The sequence below is a fragment of the Periplaneta americana genome, chromosome 6, assembly GCF_040183065.1.
Source record: "Periplaneta americana isolate PAMFEO1 chromosome 6, P.americana_PAMFEO1_priV1, whole genome shotgun sequence".
Taxonomy (NCBI): domain Eukaryota; kingdom Metazoa; phylum Arthropoda; class Insecta; order Blattodea; family Blattidae; genus Periplaneta; species Periplaneta americana.
The window spans coordinates 122,714,168-122,735,164 of record NC_091122.1 but is presented as its reverse complement, the minus strand read 5'-3'; the positions used below and the strand labels follow the sequence as shown (position 1 = coordinate 122,735,164).

At 36.5% G+C, this 20,997-nt stretch overlaps 1 protein-coding gene across 1 annotated transcript in view; it reads left to right on the top strand.

The window, feature by feature from the left end:
* The window catches only part of LOC138701692 (leucine-rich repeat-containing protein 45-like), a 29,028-nt gene extending 8,236 nt beyond the window's left edge, over nucleotides 1-20,792 (top strand). Inside the window, exons 4-11 of the mRNA XM_069828860.1 lie at nucleotides 4,342-4,470; nucleotides 5,756-5,918; nucleotides 7,490-7,703; nucleotides 10,778-10,967; nucleotides 12,239-12,495; nucleotides 13,183-13,356; nucleotides 17,517-17,755; nucleotides 19,977-20,792. Of these exons, the coding sequence (XP_069684961.1) occupies nucleotides 4,342-4,470; nucleotides 5,756-5,918; nucleotides 7,490-7,703; nucleotides 10,778-10,967; nucleotides 12,239-12,495; nucleotides 13,183-13,356; nucleotides 17,517-17,755; nucleotides 19,977-20,082 (1,472 nt within the window). The 3' untranslated portion in view covers nucleotides 20,083-20,792. The remainder of the gene's footprint in view (nucleotides 1-4,341; nucleotides 4,471-5,755; nucleotides 5,919-7,489; nucleotides 7,704-10,777; nucleotides 10,968-12,238; nucleotides 12,496-13,182; nucleotides 13,357-17,516; nucleotides 17,756-19,976) is intronic.
* Nucleotides 20,793-20,997: the final 205 nt, after the last annotated feature.

Below are 20,997 nucleotides of genomic sequence, written 5' to 3'. Positions count from 1 at the left end.
TAAATAACTTAATTATGTATCATGTTTAGTTAATATTTCATTATAGCCCATGTAAGCTTGTTAATGTTCATGAAAATTATTTTTATTTTTAAGTATGATTTCGTATTTTTGTCATTGTTTTATTATGTATTGTACTTCTGGTAGTGTGGAAGAGAAGGCCTTATGGCCTTAACTCTACCAGAATAAATAAATAAATACTTTAGAGATAATCTCATAGGAAGCAATCAGCACACACTGCTAATGGTTCAGTGAACTGTCTGCAAACATATTTTCAGAACGAACAATTTCACGATCTGGAGACATTGGCTGGCCGCCAAGATCTCCTGACCTGACTGCAGCTGATTATTTCCTCTGGGGTTATCTCAAAAGTAGGGTGTAAAGCAACAAGCCTCGCACCGTAATCCAGCTGAAACAAAACATAAGGAACGAAATTAGTGCCATCGAACCTTCCAACTTTGGCTACTAGCAACAAGCATCTATAATGAAGACGGATCAAAATACCCCTCATTTCTCGTGTAAAACAACAACTGACTAGACTACAGTGGACTATAGTGGACTTTATGTTGTCAGCAAACAGCTGGATACACTAAGAAGATTGAATGATTGATTGATTGAACCTGTTTTGTTGGGGCAAGTTATGCAGAACTTTCATAGCAGATTGCAGGAATGTATTCGTTGCTGTAGAGGCTACTCACAAAATGTAGTTTTTAAAAAGTAATCAGACATTAATAAATTGCATTGTACTAGACAGGGGCGGCTCGCCCATAAGAGCTGCGGAGCTGCAGCACTCCCTGCTTTGTCAAGAAAATAAAAATAATTTTAATTTTAATTTGTAGAATAATTTTTTATAGCTTTTCTTGAGTAAATTGCTTTATATTTCATCTGGCCGGGAATATGTACTATTATCTGATGCATTATATTTTTGCGCATTGACTGTATTGGAATTGACACTGCATTCAAAGTTGTCCTGGGATCTGCAGGGTGGGACAGCTCATAGAGAGTGTGTCTTGCTAGGTCAGGGGGTAGAGAGGTGAAGGGAAGCAGAGGGAAACTGCCGCTGTTTAAAACCCATATTTCACTGCAGTGGCTTGCAGAGCCAGGCTACAAGGGAAGATCTTTCCTCCCCTCCCACACAGCTATTGTAATGCTGCGTCAAATGGATTCTCTATTCCCTTGAAACTTAATGACAACATTTTTATTTTCTCTTCACACATACTTATTGTTGTAGAATCTTATCGAGTTAATATAACGAAATTAATATCCTCTTTTGCCTTATTATATATCCAGCCTCCTTAACTCAAAATGTTTGCGCGAGTAGAATCCTTTTGATATAGCATGTAAAATACGAAAGAGACCTCTTTCCAGTTTTAGAAAATTGTTGACCATCAGTATATCCGAGTGTTGCTTTGGTGTGACATCTTAGTACCGTACCGTAACTTAACCAGTGCAAATGTGCAAGCATGAGTGTGTGTGAATTACAGAATATTAATTTTTCTCAACTTTCCCTTGTGGAGAAGATTGAAGTGAAATTTATATATAGGCCTACCAAAATCTACTGCAGTGTCTCCAATCCACAAGTTCACGAGCCGCCACTGGTATTAGATTACTTCCAGTTTATGTGTTTTCTTTTAATTCGTCCTGAGTGTCCCACAACAGGGCTATAAAAACCGTCATATCCCACTGCCGCACCCTAAGCAATGAGCAGCAAATGATAGAGCATGTTTACTCTTATTGCAAACAAGATGGCTACTCCCAGAAGTCCCAGCACAACGAAGATATATCGAGTTTTCAGAGCATCTGGAAAGAAGAGATATCACTGCTGATGTTTATCTTAACATCAATTTTATCAGTGACGTACTTAACATAAAACTTGGAGCTGTCTCGCCGATGCAGTCTATCCACATTTTCTTGTTATATTTTCCATCAGAGAACCGAGAAATGTTCGAATTTCACGCCGCCAATATATTGTGAGGCTTTTCCCAACTCAATTTCATTGATTCTCCACTGAGATTATTCCTGCTACTCAACACCATGAGGAACCTGCTTCTTATTGTAATTGTTGGGTTTCCTTTGATCAACTTCAACCCGAACAATTGTGTTAAATCTTGGTTGCTAAAAGGCAGTCATGCTGCAATAGACGTCACAAGGGAAGAGGATAACAGGAAAAATAAAAATACTGAAGAAATGACTAAGCTTTGAAAAATTTTCTAATACTCTGGGTTCGGTATGTAGTTTGGTAAATGCCTTTGTTGAAAACCAATTTATTAATTTGTTAACCCAAGCTGAGTCAATTTATACTGACATGGATATAATTTGTATTCCTTCTGAAAGGTGTATTAAAATAAGAAAATAAATAAGGGTTACTTATATTTTAATATGAGTTTTATTTAACACCGTTTAGGCCTTGAATTCCCCATACACTGGGCAGTAATTATCTCTCCGTTTGCTCCAATAAATTCTACACAGAATTGCACCACTTTTTCCTCTAGAAAAAAAAACACTAGGGTTCCTATATGAAAATATTATATATATATATATATATATATATATATATATATATATATATATATATATATATATATATACACACAGGGTGTTTAAAAAATACGGGGCATAATTTCAGGTATGTATTTCCCACATGTAGACAATCAAAATAGTTCATTACAACATGTCTCCGGAAATGCTTTATTTCCGAGTTATGGCCTTCACAACATTGAAATTCACAGGAACGTTTTTCTTTCCGCAGGTCGTTGCTGTCAAAGGAGACATTAAGAGGGTACTCTGACAATTTATTCCGAGGTGAAGGTTACATTCAGTGTTGTGTAGGTGTTAGACTGTGCGACATGTATTCAAATCAAGAGTTGCCAGAGATACATTTCATGTAGGTAAGGCGGACGGCAATGCTGCGCTGGCTCGTCGTTTGTACCAGGAGAGGTACCCACAGTGACAATGTCCAGATCGGAAGACATCTGTATGTCTCCATTACCGTCTGTGCGAGTATGGAAAATTTAACTCTCTTGGTTTGGGACGGGAACGACCAAGATCTACAACTCCAGAAGTACAGGAGAAGATTCTGGAGGCTGTGAACATGACTCCTTCTATCAGCACACGAAGGGTAGCATTGCAAGTCAATGTTCCTCATACGACTGTGTGGAGACTGTTGAAAGAGTATCAATTGTATCCTTATCATTTGCAACGTGTACAGGCCCTGTCACCAGCAGATTACTCTGCACGAGTTAGGTTCTGTCAGTGGTTCTTGCAGCAGTGTGGTGTAAATCCGAACTTTCCTGCCTTAGTATTATTTACAGATGAAGCACAGTTCACACGAGATGGCATAACAAATTTCCACAATCAGCATGTATGGGCGTATGAAAACCCACGTGCAACTGTTCCATCTCATCACCAGGTGCGGTTCTCCCTCAACATGTGGGCCGGTATCATTGGTGATCGATTAGTTGGACTCCATGTACTTGTAAACAGACTTACGGGGCAGGCGTACACAAACTTCCTGGAAAACATCATACCTCATGTTTTAGAAGACACTCCACTGATCAATCGTCAACACATTCACTTCTTGCATGATGGCGCTCCTGCACACTTCAGTCGTACGGCTCGCCGGTACTTGGATCAAAGGTTTGCTGATCGATGGATAGGTAGAGGTGGCCCAATTGCTTGGCCTCCACGCTCACCTGATCTGAACCCTCTCGATTTCTACTTGTGGGGCCATTTAAAATCATTGGTTTATTCGTCTCCGGTGCCTGATTTGGAATCCCTTCGGAATAGAATTGTGGCATGTTCTGAGGACATACGCAATACTCCTGGAGTTTGGGATCGTGTTTGCAGGTCAATGAGACATCGATGTGAGGTCTATATTCAAGCAGGAGGTGGACATTTTGAACATCTTCTGTAATGACAACGACCTGCGGAAAGAAAAACATTCTGGTGAATTTCAATGTTGTGAAGGCCATAACTCGGAAATGAAGCATTTCCGGACACATGTTGTAATGAGCTATTTTGATTGTCTACATGTGGGAAATACATAACTGAAATTATGCCCCGTATTTTTGAAACACCCTGTATATATATATATATATATATATATATATATATATATATATATATATATATATAGTTAATCCATGTCTTCAGTCATCCGGTTTATGTGCGCATTTTAACCCGAAAATTAATATTATATGTGCGAACATTTATTCTGTACATTTATTTGTAATTTTGTTTTAATTCACTACAATAATGTATCAAGTCTTGAAGAGGCCTAATTGTCGACAAACTGAATACATGAGGAACTATATGTTAGATGATATTTGAAATTTTATATTTCAGATCTCAGGTGGAACAATCTGCAGTGGAAGGGTGGGAATTTTTTACATGAAGCGATGCAGATTAATGAAACTGTAACAAAAATCAAATTGACTGGAAACTGCATGTCTGACGAATTGGTGAGGTCAATTGGTAAGTACGTCTACCAACGTAATAGTCTTAATATATCCTGTGGTAAAACTATCGATTTAGTCCTTGTGGCAACAGGAAGAGAAATAAAAATTTCCAAAATATCATACTCACTTTTTTTTTCGTGATCTGACTGACATAATATTAAGAGTTAATAAGTTCTCTGGAAATTTTTTTCATTTCAGTAACAGACCCTCACACTGTTCTTGTAACGAAAGTTTTGCTCTTGGTGTGACATGTAAGCAGTTATTACGATTAAAAAAATAAAATGTATGCGGATTAAAAAAATAAGTGATAACAATTTGCATAATATTGTGTACAACTATAGTTTATCAGAATTTTATTAACAGTTATTTAGTTTAAAAATTATTTGTAAAGATCATACTCAGGAGTTTTTGGGCCAAATTATAGATTGTTACTGATTGTAAGTGAAAGGATGCCAACATATTATTTCATTAATTGAATTTCATATATAAGAAGACTCTCACTTTGAGAGAGGAACAGAGATTAAAGGTGTTTGAGAATAAGGTTCTTAGGAAAATGTTTGGGGCTAAGAGGGATGAAGTTACAGGAGAATGGAGAAAGTTACACAACACAGAACTGCACGCATTGTATTCTTCACCTGACATAATTAGGAACATTAAATCCAGACGTTTGAGATGGGCAGGGTATGTAGCATGTATGGGCGAATCCAGAAATGCATATAGAGTGTTAGTTGGGAGGCCGGAGGAAATAAGACCTTTGGGGAGCCCGAGACATAGATGAGAGAATAATATAAAAATGGATTTGAGGGAGGTGGGATATGATGGTCTGGATTAATCTTGCTCAGGATAGGGACCGATGGCGGACTTATTTGAGGGGGCAATGAACGTCAGGGTTCCTTAAAAGCCATAAGTAAGTATATAAGAGGATCTTCAGATGACTGAAAGTGATTAATTATCTATCTCTTCAGTCAATTTATAATAAATTGGCAAGTACCAAACATCACGTGAAAGTTTCTAAATGCTTTCTTTTTTCCCTTCTTTCATGACAAATAACGTGAGAAATTGTGTTGAATACTGATAATTCTTCAGGGATTTGTGACAGAGAAGACTGTTGTGATCCAGGTCATCTATGAATATTTTAGTTTAGGCTACTCTATTACTTCTCATTCTGTTGTTCCTTCTGTACTGTAGGTCTGATATAATTGTCTTTAATGGTATCTACTGGTAGTCTTTGAAGTTTAAAAGTACTCTTGTATTTAAAATATGAGTTAATTAACTGTTTTGTTTATTGCCCTTCCATATAGAACAGTGTGCTGAACATAATAGTTCGAAGGAAAGGTTACGGAAAGATTGTGAAATGAAAACAGATTTTTTGAAAAGACATCTCAGAAGATTGGAAGAAGAAAGGACAAGTGAGGTCCAAGAATTATCAAGAAGCAACGAAATGAGGATTAGAGAAGTTATAAGGTACACTAATTAAATTCAGTCACTTTGGATTATAAGGTAGAATTAATTAAAAATTATGGAACTGATTTCAAACACACAATCAAATATTAAATTCAATTAATGTGTTGCTACATCTTCTACGAGAATGTATAAGCATACGATAGTGCATAGTAAATAGGGGGAAACGGCAAGATTGAAAGCTGAAATCAGTGTTTAATAATTTAATAAAGTTTTATTAATTTCTAACACACTGTTATTTATACAGCCTTCATATTTTATTTAACATATTGTGACTTTTAATTCAAACACAATAATGTTACTTTTATTAATTCACACAACAATAATGACTTTCTATAACTGAATTTAAAACACTTCCGTCAACAATGGGTATTTCACTCCACACAACAACACAGTATTCGTTATTGCACTCCACAGACGACAATGACAATTCACGTGGATTATTGAGAACAACAATGTACTCCTAATCTCAGCTAATGTTCACAAAGCACTATTTACAACACAAAACTGTCAGTTCTCAGTTCACAGTTCGTTTGCCTTGGCTAGTTCTTCCAGCTCAGTCACTCAAGTTCACAGTATATCGAACCCCAGACCTTCAGAGACAGTCCACTGAACTTCGAACTCAGGTCCCCCAACTGCGGTCCACTACGCTCGAACTCAAGATTTCCAACTCGTTGCTTCCGCCTGGACGCTGCTCAAGTTCACTCGCGTGTTGAATCCTAGACTCCTGGGCGCTGCTGATTCACAAGCTGAACTCGCTGTCCAATACTGAACTGGCTTCTCTTCGCGTCCTGTATTTATTACTAAATTACACGTTCTCGTCTTTTCGATTTCTAGACGTTTCGTTACCAATCAGCTCGTGTAACTTTTCGAAACTTCTAGCTTCCCCCTCTTGCTTTGCGCCGGCCAATCTTCCTTTACGTTCGTTGCAGTCAGTTTCTTTCCCCTCTCGGCATGCAGACGTTCCCCTTACGTCCGTCCCCTTCAGACTTGCGCGGATGCGGCCTCCTTACCCTTTCGCTGTTCCACCTGTGTTCTCTCGCGCGCCCTGCGTTCTGTGGAACGGGTGATCAATTCCCGGCTGTCACAATATCAATAGCATCAGTAATGGAATACCGGTACCTATGTACTAACTGTACCTTCTTCAGTAACAATAAATAGTTCCTATCCAGAAAGGGTAAGATTGAAAGCTGAAATCAGTGTTTAATGATAAATTTTTAATATAAAGTAGAAATAGCCTGAATATTTTGTGGTTCTCCTTAGTTTATATTATTTACACACAGGATGGGAGACTGTTACACAAATTTCTGTACACAACATGCAAGTGCCGATAGAAAATATAAGTATTGTTAAAGTATACAAAGATGCTTAAGATTCCCTTCTTGATACAGACCTCTAGGCCTAGTCTTTGTAGGAATATATACTAATCTATTTTGCATTAGAGTCAGTTGTATTTTTTAAATGTGAAATAATACAAAAATTAAGCAAATTTTTATATGGGAATTTAAGATTTTTGTTTGCCTCAGAATAGGATCGCTAATAATGATAAATTGAACTGTATGTCACATTTCTAGGGACAGTGAATCTCGTGTCAATCAACTGGAAAGTGTGTTATCAGAACGGGCCTCAACAATCAACATGTTACAAGACCGCCTAACTACCATGGATAAGACCCTCAGGGAACAGCAAGAGAAGAAGGAAAATCTCCAGAACATAATCGACGACAAAGACAAAATGTATGAGCAGCTGGTCGAGGAGGGAAACAAACAGAAGCAAGAGTTCCAAAAGGTACAAGTAGCTTCTCGTTCTTTAATTATAGAGACCCTTCCAACTATTGCATATGCTATTCTGAGATAATATGGTTTTACAGTACGATTATTTAGTCCTGACAGTCACCAACAATGTGCACCTGGGTCAGGTGAGTCCATTAAGTTATGCCAAGGGATGTTGAGGTTAGTCTGTCACCTGCAGTCAAAGCAATCGGATGTCACGCATGTGGTATAGCTTTGTGTTTCCAGTACAGTTAAGCTGTACTGCATTCCTTTACCGACTGCTCGCCCTTATCTCTACTCTCAAACTCTCCCCACTACTCCTATTACTTCCCCTCTTTCGCGTCACTGAGCTGTCAGGACTAAATCGGTCTGTACTAGATGAATTACAGTGATTCCCACTTAAGACGTTTTTCCAAGGAACCAGCATAATACATAAACTTTTTGTGAGGGAAATCATCTTAAAAGGACAATCCAAAACTTGTAATGGAATTATAACATAATCATAATGGAAATGGAGTAAAGTATGTATTGATAATTTGGGAATGCCTGAAATGATAACTATTCAATAATAGCAGTGGCATCTCGTAGCCTACAATATATCCAGGGCTATTTGATTATAGTTTGTCATGAGTGGTACTAAAACTAAAAAGTCATTTCACTATTGCTCATAAAATTACATTACCTTCACTTGTATTACACTATTTTACCGCGATACGAACACGACTGCGGCAGAACTGAATGAACCCCAACAGTCGTCCCTCTCCCAGCGCTTTCACTCGCAACATCTGTGTTATAGGATCTAGCATCTCCATGCACGCTAAACCAGGAACTACGTCATACTCTCCTCATAAGGTCTGTGTTGGGGATCTAGCATCTCCGGGCTAGAATTTATCTGTCGCTTCTACAACAGAAGACTATAGCATCTCCTCTGCGTGGATGAAGTCCAAACCTTGACTATAAAGAGAACGAGACTTCCTCTATATTTGAGAGTTGTTCGTAAATATCTGAAATAATATATTACGCAAATTTTCATGCGGGGATGGGCTCCGAAAGCCCCAAAGGACGAGATGCCCCTGAATAATAGAATCATCAGTGAACATAAACACTTTTTGCCTTTGCACTTACGGTTTTATAAATTATAACTCAGTCCATGACATTTTCTGAATTTATCAATCCAACCTTTCAGTATAGGTACCTTAAAAGTCAATTATTTAGCGTTAAAGCTATTTCCGGAACAATTTGCCGTAATAATGGATTTTTAACAGAAATATACATGCCACTTTTTTTACGAAACCATTCCAACAGCAATGTTCGGTACTTCCATCTTGCTGTAACTGGTAAACCTAATTCCTTTCCCCTCCCCCTCCCTCTAGTGATATGAAATAATATTTCAAAATAAGTAGTAATCATTCTAATAAAATATCTGAAGCCCTATTGAGCCTATAATGTTAAATATGTTTAATGTACTGCTTCAATGATTGATACTTCTGCAAAAATTAGTTTCTTCCACTAAGTACAGTATGTTTACATTCTGTATGTACAGACTGCTGCCACAATTTATTTCATTCAATGTGGTGCCAAGAAAAACTGACAGGCAGATTTGGACACACAACAGTATTTCGTTGTGGGTTATGAGAAATTGCAATACAGTGTATCCCAGCAGTTTATAAGCAGTTGCATGTTATATAATCCAGTCTTCCCAGACACTATTTCCAAATGAATACTAAGCTTTCAACACATATTAGATTCTCCAGACATGATCAGCCACGTAAACTGAAATCATTAAAAGAGAATGAAGAAGATATTTGTGGCAACACAAAATAAATATACAGGAAAGATGATCATCTCTTCACCAAAATGAAGCTGGTAATAGATTATGTGGAGAGATTTTAAAAATGTAAATAAGTTTTTTCTCTAACATTCACTGTTTTAGAGGAAATCGTTATGTTTCTATGAAGCATTTGGCAACAGCACGGCTACTCTAGCAAGCGCAGCGTGCACTCCTTATCTTCCCCTCTCTCTCTGCTGTACTCAGTTGGCGACGCATCACAGTGCTCTGCGTTGCAAGATTTATTTTAACGATTTTCGAAATTATTCAATTTAAATTCATGGCTAAACGGCGTAATTTGCAAAAAAAGATTCAAGACATTAATGTTCAGATCGTTTTTACCTATCTGCTTGTATAGCAATCAGTCATTTCTCTTGGGCCATTACCACAATAGAGCACTGTAAACATTGAGCAAAGACTATTTTTTTCCTGCTTAACGGTGCTTCATCGAAGGAAAAGCATAATAAAAGTTTTGTTATATTTAACATGTAGAATCACTTCTTAAGTGTTGGTGCATTGGTCCCTTTCCACCCTGTATAATTAATTTTAAAGAAGGCAATCTGTGTGTATATTATCTATACTGTGTGTTTATAAAACCTCTACTGGAATCTTTCCTTATTTATTATTGAACATTTCGTCATCGTTCCTGCAATAACTCCTATGTGACATATTTATCGATTTTCAGATTTTTGCTCTATTAAATAACTTAAATGGTGATACAGCAAATTATAAAATCTCCTATATGTAATTATATTTCTTTGTTTCGAAAATGTAAGAATTTACAGTCTCCTAAGTACGGCTGCCATAGGATGAATAAATATGTTTTTTCTTCCTACTGAAAAATGTTATATTTTGCACATAGGAGTTATTGCAGGAACAACGACTATTTGTTTCAGTTATACAAATCTCGCTTTCAGGTATAGCTAGCTCCCTGTAAAGCTGACTTGAATAATTTCAAGGACAAATTGTTTCAAGGCCGGGTATCGAACCCGCGACCTTTGGCTGAGCGCACATATTTAAGTCACACAAAAAGTGTGCACTCAATGCTGGGCTCTGATGTTCTGTTATCCCACTTGAGGTATGTGGATATAAGGGAAATAATTGAGCTGGAATCTGGTACAGTTGCTGGATAACTCGGTTGGTAGAGCGTTGGCACGCTAGGGTTCGATACGTGGCCTGGAACAATTTTTTCTTGAAATTTGTTTCAGTTGTCTGAATTTCATTTTTTGGATATAATAATAACAAAGTCCCTTCTTTTATAGAAATTAGCAGAGAAGGAAGAAGAGATACGATCAATGATAATGGAATACGAATTCAAACTTGCAGCAGAAATCAACAGCAGAAAACAAGTGGAAACTGAAGTCTCAACACAACTCGAAGAAATGAAAAGACTGGCAGCTGAGAATTTACAACTAAATGAAACGCTGAAAACTGTTCGCAAGAAACATCAAGGTTTAAAAAGAGACTTACCATATTTAAAACTTTCAATTCTACATTTCTTTACTTCTTGCAGTCGTTAATGTATGTATACAAGAAATCAGAGCCAATTGCTCTTTCTCCTTCCTTGAGGACCTAATATTCTAAAATGTGCTAAGTGCCAAAACAAATTTCTGAGATATTGATGAGAAACACACTGAAAAATACATGTTGAAATCCTCCAACACCGTCTTTTAGCGCAGGAATGAGTCACTTACAGTTGAGTTACGACAATCACAGTTTAGTATGATATTCTCATATGAATGTTCCTCTCTAGATTGAATAAAATGAAATTTGAAAAATTGGCACTTTGCACATTTAGAATGTTAGGTCTTCTATTAAGGGTGGATCGACCAGGTTTGAAACCTGGCTCCCTGGCTCATAAGTCCAGCATGCTAGCACTGACAACCTGATTATCAGTCCAAGTGGAACTCGAACCTATGCTCTGCCACAGCTTTGGAGCATGAGTCACGTTTGTTACCGTTAAACCAAGCAATTAGTCCCACTTCGTCCTTCCCCGAATTTTTTCTTTATCTTCATTCCCTTATTTTCCCATAATAATCTCCTCAACTCTGCGTAGGCACTATATTCCAAAAGAGCCTGTAATGTTGTTGAAGGTAACCACCATGACAGTTCAAGCTAGCGCATTGGGCTTATAAGCTAGAGTCCCAGGTTCAAATCCAAGTCAAATTTATAATTTGTGTTGGGCAAGGCTGTGGTCCAGGCAATACAGGGTTCTCCAGGTACAGTACTCCAGTGGTGCACTCTGGATAGTTTCTGTGAACTAAGTGTTCTATGCTTCTCGGCACTAGAGACATCTGTGAGTTATATTTCGAAGTTGAGGCAAATACTGGCAAAGTTAATGGCCCTGTCACTGTGGAGGAAAGGGGGGAGTAAATGTTGGAGATAAAATTCTGTTGCAGTAGAGACAATTGCAATCAAGGAAAAATATTTATTAGTAAAGCTGAGGAGCAAACTTTCAAAACTTGAAATGTCCACTTTCAGAAAATACACTTTAGATGCCTAAAAACTACAACTCTGCAATGAACAAAATATTTTATGTGGTGAAATGTTAAAGATTATTGTTGTTTTACTATAGATTCATATAAAATTCTACCATAGAAAAGTTTTTGTTTATTACAGAGACACATATTTGTAGCATTTTCTGATAATGGACTCGTTTGGTTTTGAAAGTTTGCTCCTCAGTTGTTTCACCATTTTAAGTCTTGCAACTTTTGATCTGCTAGATTCTCTAGAAGAGGAGCGGAAAATAAACCAGGAGCTGTTAGTGCAGATTGAGAAGAAGTGTGAGGAGAAGCTGAGTCAGCATGAGGTAGAGTTGACCTTAGTGCGTGCCAAGTATCAGAATCAAGTGCGGACATTGGAGCAGAGTAAGGAGGAGATGGAGCGCAATATGGCTGACCTGCGTTCACAGCTGAGCCGAGAGCGCATCCAGTGGCAGGATGACCTGGCATCCGCACAACAGCAAGCCAAATCCAGGGAGGTGTGTAATAGACAGTAACAATATAAACATACATTCAAATGTACATATCAGCCAGAACCTCAATTAGAGGTACTGGGTCATCCATATATATCGGCACTGCAGCTGAGATGGGGTCCCACTTGGCTGATAAGCTATCGCTTCCCACTGGCCGGGAAATACAAGAACCCAATGTTTAGCAAGCTAGAGTGACAGCCTAATAGTGTCTTTTCGGGATTTACTTCCAAACCTGTCTCGTTACTTGCTTCAAGTAAAATTCCCGTGTTTTCCCTAATAGTTTGTGGATTTTCTCCTAACATATTCACGTCATCCGCATAAACAAAGACCTGATGTAACCCGTTCAATTCCAAACTTTCTGTGTTATCCTGAACTTTCCTAATGACATATTCGAGAGCGAAGTTAAAAAGTAAAGGTGATCGTGCATCTCTTTGCTTTAGCCCACAGTGAATTGGAAAAGCATCTGACAGAAACCAGCCTGTACAGACTCTGCTGTACATTTCACTGAGACACATTTAATTAATCGAACTAGTTTCTTGGGAATATCAAATTCAATAAGAATATTATATAAAACGTCTCTCGTAACCAAGTCATATGACTCTGATTAACTAACTGACTGGTGCACTCACTCACTTGTTAACTTTTATAAATTAGTAAAATTATTTACTTAGTCGTAATTCATGTGTTATACAGATTGCAAGAATGGCTCAGTATGAAGAGAAAATTAACTCATTGCGAGAGGAGAAGACATCCCTGGAGAAGCAACTGGCTTTATCTCATTCCACCATGACCCAACTGCAGCAGCAGAACAGCTCTTTGGTGGCTGAGCTGGGAGAACCTCAGAGGAAGCTTTCCCAACTCCACGAGGCAGGTTTCTTTACATATTTAGCCCTAACAACTGGCCCAACATAATAGACTAATAGAGTAGGCTGCTCTTCCTAGACGCTACAATGTATGTGATATGCTTATGGGCTATTCTATTATGAAATCGATCAGTAAAAAACCTCGCATTTTTTTATACTCTAATTTTTTCCCTATTTATACAAGGTGCTGAGGAGAGTGCATTTTAAAAAATATACTATCGAAAGTCAAACGGTTTTCGTATTATTGAGCGACAAATTTAGCGTATTTTATAAAAACAAGCCTCTTTCAGCGCTTAGAACTCTGGAACCATTTACTGCAGAACATTGAACGAGAGCTCATTTTGAAGCTGACATTTGGTAGGTTATGTTAAGAAGTAATCTTATTTTTATTGTATACAGAGAGACAGATAATCTGATTTTACTTACTTTTAGGCTTTTTGCCAATTTGTAAAAATGTAAAAAAATATTGAGAAAAACCTTGCATTATTAAGAGGGATTCGGCATTGTTTGCTAAGTGGTACAGCAATAAGTTTCGAGGGTATTAAATAAATTATTTTCACACGCCTAGACTTGAACAGTGCAGTACCGCACGCACTGGCCGAGAGCTGAAGATAAGCGAGCATTGGGCGTCATTTTACTCCTGTGTTTATGAAAACCTGTGATAAAGCTAGCACAGCCATGACTGCTAGACGACATATCACGTGTTTATGTCTCCTGGCCTTGCTTACTTCGTCTAGCTCTCGCCTCACAGTCAGCTGGTTAGTTCACGCGCATACTATTTATTTTCTTTATTTGATATTTTCAATACTTTCTTATCAACGTGCCATCAGTAAAAAATATGTGTTTATTTGCACTCTCAATGCGGAATCTAACTATATATTTTTAAAATATTTTTTCCTTGGCAAGGCGTCTTAATGAGGAAAAATCTAAATTTCTCCATTTCCATAAAAAAAAAGAAAATCTGTTTATATGTCAATATAAACTTTAATTTCTCAGCATCAAAATAAACCATGATTTTGATCATTGGGTGAAAGGGTTTCGGAGCTACAACAGTTTAAAATTGCAAATTTTATGAAAATACGATAAATTTAAATATTTTTAATTTAAATACTATGAAGTTCTGATGCCTCATACTTTGCACAAAGCATTGTATCACAGTTCTCTACGTACAAAAAAAGTTTTATTGTATTTAGAAATTGTAAGGTCAATTTTCTCTATATTTCGGTCGATTTGAGATGGAATAGCTCTTATGTTCTTGAAGGAGAAATAAATAACGAATTCTTAATTGTTACCTATAGGATCTGAAGTTTGTGGATTGAAATCTGGCTTAGGATGATTGATTTTAAAGGGCGGTAATATCCTTAATATGGCAGCCTTGAGGAAGTAAAGCTATAGATTAATGTCGTAGATTTATAATATCTAAAAGAACTCTGTCCCCAATAAAGAACTTCAGACAAAATTTTCCATCACTTCTTGACCCTGTTGAATTTTGAAACTCAATAACTATTACAGTTGTAAACATCATTAAATTAAATATTGCCACTGCTACTGTCACCCCAGTAAAAGATACACTTTGAATGGAAAATAAGTTCCATGCATAGTTCATACATAGTGGGAACCTGTCACTTAAAAATCACACAGGCTCATAGTGTTCTTAGTGTAATAAGGGATACGAAGTGCATACCGTAAACTGAAAATGATTATTAATTAAATCAAAACCAGTCAAAAATGGCTTTGTTTCCAAGTGCTTGGCATATTAAATCCATTGATCACAATAATGACAGCACTGATAATGATAATAATAAATTAACAAAAATGACAACATAAAAATTACCTACAAGAAATAATAATAATAATGATTATGTTTTCTCTGGGAGCTCCGGTTCCCCTGTGGTATCCAAACATATCTCCATAATCAGCACATCGCAGGTGTAGTGTGGATCAGCCTCCTATGGTGTACCGTAGGCAATGACTCTGTCGGTAAATTGGTCTACATAAATTTCTTTTTTGAGGGCAATACATATGCCATTTAGTATTTTCATATTTCACAAGTTCTAGATTGACAATTTTGTACTTTTTAATTTGAAACAAACTGCAAAATGTTGAAAATACAATATACGAGTAGTTTTGTTTTTGCGACATAAAATGATAAATTGTAAAGAAATTGTTCATTTTAATAAATTTGTGATTTTCTGCCGGAAAAATGGCTTTCAATTTCTTCATTGGCGAGAATTCTCTGAATAGCAGTTGTCAAACAGCGCTGAGTATGTGTAGAGATAGGAACACGTTTGCTTTGGTCAAACTTAAAAACAAGTTTGTGTCAAATATTTTAGTAAAAATTTGTAAATTGATTACTATGCTAGAGGGATCATCTTATCCATACGCACATAAATTGTGGGATTACCTGTCAGTATTACATGCGGATTTGGATAGGTGTGCCAGTGGATGATTTACATCACAAATAAATGATAAATGCCGACTAAATGAGACTGTGTTACGGTTTAAGTCATGCAAAAGTGTTCAGCAAAACTTGATTCACATATGGTTATGAACAACACAAACATTTTCTTCCAGGAAATGGACAAACTCTTTAATCCAGAAATTGCAGTGCAGAATAGCGTGGTTGATCGAAAGTCACTCCTAGGCATGAAAAATATAAGTTGCCATTTTTTATAGTGTAACAACAGATGGATTTGTAGAGAGAATTGAATCCTTCCACATGCAAACATCAGGAATGATAAAAACATTGACAGTGTTCAAATGTTAATGACACTGAAACTGACGCTATTTTCCTTTATCTCTGCAGTCTTGAAGTGTATATGGGCTTCAACAAATAGTGTTGATGCTGAAAGATTGTAAGGTGATTGTGACAGATCTAGTGTGAAAAAAAGTTACATTCGAAACAGACACAATGTTAATTCCAATGCCTGAACTGAATGTAACATTGATCATGAGTGCAAATCTGGCTTTCAGGTAGTAGCTCCCTGTAAAGCAGGTTTGAATAATTTCAAGGAAAAATTGTTCTGGGGCCGGGTATCGATCCTGGGACCCTTCGCTTAGCGCACAAATGCTCTCCCGACTGAGCTATCCCAGGAACTATACACGACATCGTCACAATTTTTCCTTTATATCCACACAACTCAAATGGGCTGACAAGATGTGAGAACCCAACTTTGAGTGCACACAAATTTTGTGTGACTTAAATTGTGGCTTGATGTTAATGTACCTCCAGTAACGAATATATTATGCAAATCTGGCTTTTAGATAGCAGCTCCCTGTAAAGCAGGTTTGAATAATTTCAAGGGAAAATTGTTTGGGAGAGCATTTGTGTGCTAAGTGAAGGGTCCCAGGAACGATAACTGGCCCCCGAACAATTTTTCCTTGAAATAATTGATCATGAGTGTAAATTATAGTTTGATTTTATCTCAAAATTCGTTTAATTTATTATTTCATAACTTCTTATTGTTGATTTAGCATTTCCTATCAATATCCTATCATATATTAAATTTGAATATCATAAATGCTACAAAATGCTAAATTTTAAAATTATAAATGCTAGAAACCACAAATGCTAATAATAAGAATTATTGTTGGATACTTACTTACTGGCTTTTAAGGAACCCGGAGGTTCATTGCCGCCCTTACATAAGCCCGCCATTGGTCCCTATCCTGAGCAAGATTAATCCAGTCTCTATCATCATATCCCACCTCCCTCAAATCCATTTTTGTATTATCTTCCCATCTACGTCTCGGCCTCCCCAAAGGTCTTTTCCCCTCTGGCGTCCCAACTAACACTCTATATGCATTTCTGGATTCGCCCATACGTGCTACATGCCCTACCCATCTCAAACGTCTGGATTTAATCTTCCTAATTATGTCAGGTGAAGGATATAATGCGTGCAGCTCTGCGTTGTGTAACTTTCTCCATTCTCCTGTAACTTCATCCGTTTTAGCCCCAAATATTTTCCTCAGAACCTTATTCTCAAAAACCCTCAATCTCTGTTCCTCTCTCAAAGTGAGAGTCCAAGTTTCACAGCCATACAGAACAACTGGTAATATAACTGTTTTATAAATTCTAACTTTCAGATTTTTTGACAGCAGACTAGATGACAAAAGCGTCTCAACCGAATAATAACAGGCATAATTATTATTCAATACTTACAGGAATTGTCTACAGAGCGGGTGGCAGCACAACGTCTTCGAGCTGAATTGTCAGAGAGTGCTAGTCGACTGGAAGCCAAGAAGCAGGAGTCAGAGAAGCTGCAGAGGCAACTGGAAGATCTTCAGAAGACAGTGACTGAGTTGACAGCAGTGCAGACGAGCAGAGAGAAGGAGCACACCAGGGAGGTCGACAAACTCCAGACATTGCTAGCACAGAGAGAACGAGAGATACAGAATGTCAGGTATTATGCAAGTTGCGAGGACAGGCCTTATCAACTATTTAATAGGACCGGGTTCAATCCAGGACAAATCCTGCAAGGTTTTTGGTCAACTGAGCAAAGTTTTCTTAGGAATTATATATACAGGTCTTTCATTTCAAAACTTCCCAGTATGAATAACTACTTATTTAAATTGAATTCAATTTAAAGAAAAAAACACATCAATTTACATATTGAGGGGGAAGTCTAAAACCAGGCTTAATTGAATTTTAGATTTCACCCCCACCCCCAGCTTCCCTCACTTTGAAATTTCAAATGACACCCCTATATTTTTATGATTCAATAGGAAAAACTTATCAGATTACCAGGAAACAATTGGCATTCATACAGTCCTCTCTGTAGATCAAAAACTCAAAAAAGTTTCATATCCATGGTTCAAGAATTAAAACAGAAAATCAATATCTCGAATTTAAAAGAAAACTTACAAATTAAACCAAACTCTTTAACTCTATTAAATATAGAGTATAATCTAAATTTAACAGAAGAAATACTGAAATCAGAAGTAAACACTGAAATAATGAAACAATTGTCTTTAGAGATAATTAATATTAGGTAATCTCCACAAAACTGGCTTCATTTATACACTGACGGATCCTTGATCTCCAGAAAACAAGGTGCCGGTGCAGGTGTTACATGCTGTCTCTTCTCACTTTATAGATCTCTTGGATATGGAACAACAAGTTTTGATGGAGAAATCATTGCAATAAGTGAAAGTCTTAGGAATCTTCTATGCCACATCAATAAATTTAAAAATGCAGTTATATTGTCAGACTCCAAAGTAGCTAGTCTATCAATAGTCTCTAAACACACACCTTCATCTCAAACAGCAGAAATAACTAAAATGCTCTCTCAATTAATATCACTCAATAAAAGAATTGTATTCCAATGGATACCATCCCATTGTGGAATGCTGGGAAACAAGAGTGCGGATGCTTTAGCAAAGAAGGGCAGCACTGCTACTTACAGACCTGTTACTAAATCTACGTATTCCTCTGTGAAAAGATTTATTAAATCTACATACTTAGACTTCAACAAACAAAATTTGATAATACAATCTCAAGGAAAAAAAATGGAACTCCCTGCATCAAAATCCACAGTTAATTCCCGATTTACCACGCAAATCGTCTGTAGCTGCATTTAGATTGGCAACAGGCCATGATTGTTTGGCCAGATACCTGCATAGAATTGGAATATATCAGTTCCCTAACTGCCCATTGTGCAATTCAAACCAAGCAATGGATTCGGAACACCTCAAAATCTGTGCTTCAGTGGCTGACCATGATAATATCTTTGAAAAATATTGGAGTGCAAGAGGTCAAATTACTTTATTGTCAAATGCCTGGTATTAGAAAACAACAGCAACATATTTTTATACTTAAATATGAAAGAGCATTCAATTGTTTATATACCTTATTAATTTTTTTTTGCATGTTTTGTTTTCCATCGTCGCCTGGAAATTAGTAATATATTGTTTCAGTGTGTAGATAATTCAGACTCCATACACACTACGAAAAAATGTCTCTAGATTTTCAATTTCTGAAGTTGGCAGATATGAATATATAATTTTTTAACATTGTACTGTAGTATATTTTCTTTGATAATATACATAACCCAATATCTGCACGATTTGTGTGTAAAACATCACACATTAAATAGATAGACGACTGCGTGGAAAACAACTTATAGTTCAGTTTCCATGTACAGTAAATGACGTCATAGTATTAAAAGAAAATGGAATAATTTTATCTGTATAGGGTTCCGCTTAAATGTTTTGCGATAAAAATGTTGGCAAAACAAGTTGTTCTTGGTTCAGTAATAAAATTATGCTTATCATTGAATCCAAAGTTTGTGACTTAAAACTCTTTTAAAGGATTTATGATACGATAAAAGTCATAAGAATAACTAACTTTCAAAGGTAAATTAAGCCAGGAGTCTTTTCTCATAGATTTGTAGTGCATAAAAGATCTTTGTCTCAAATTGAAAAGATACCAGTTGCTGGTTGTTCCTATTGCCACTAAGTTCTCTACTTTGTCTTTTCATGACATGCATCATGAGATCTGAAGGCCTTTGCTGAACAAGGTGGAAGATATAAGAAAATATGGGAGCGAGCGTAAGCCTGTCCCAACAGCTTCTTTGTTTATCAGAAATTAAGGATTTGAATAACAATCTGTTATTTTTGTTTCAGGGCTGATGAAGTGGAGCGTGCTGGTGTGTTATATTCTGCATTCAGCAAATATTTAGGGGGTCTTAGTCCATCAGCTGGCGTCTCACAGACATCACTACGTGCATAAAACTAGCCAATGAACAGTATTCTCTTAAAGAAGACAGTGTAAAATGGAGATAGCTTTAAAAGGTGTTGCATAGCATTACACAATCATGTGATTTAATATATTATATCTGCACATGTTTTGCAACACCTTTATTTCTTTACAATCTTGTATTACAGTTTTATACATACATAACTTGCTAATATATTTTTCTTTCCATTTCTTGTTAACTAGAATTTAAATTACGAAATGACTAAAAAAGTAATAATTTTTATATTCTATTTATGTACACTTGTTTAATGATGTTAAGGTTCCTTCATACAAATGAAAGTATGTATTGTTATATTCGTTATAATATGCAAACCCGAGTTGTGTGCAGAATGAGTGGATTGTGTGATAAGACTAATAAAGTATTTTCATTTACTAAATATTTACTGGAATTATCTGTATAATCTATGGTTGTCTAGTAGTTACCATTTTTTCCACTTGATCCAAGTATTGCAAACTCAAATCAGCTTCTTGTGATAGACGTTTAGGTGGTTTTCATCAGAGAGGAAGTAAAGTCATATAACTTTCTATGAGATTGTTATAGCCTTTGTACTACTTCTAAATTTGGTGTAAGTGACTGGTTTTACATCTGCTGATATCCATACAATTACAGTATTATACAGAAATATTCTAAACAGCTAGAATATTAGTCGCTTGAAATTAAGAAAGTTTCACCAAAAGGTAAAAGATTATTCTAACTGCATATAAAAGATAGCTTTGGTCATGAATAAATATGAATGAAGTGCGTCTATACCATAAAATTTTCCTGAATTTTTTCTTACATTTTATTAACCTTCTTAAAGATTCATGCTCATGAGCAACACCCCAAAGAATACAATAATAGCAGAGAGTCAGAAAATCATAAAAGTCTTAAAAGAGTCAAATAAAATA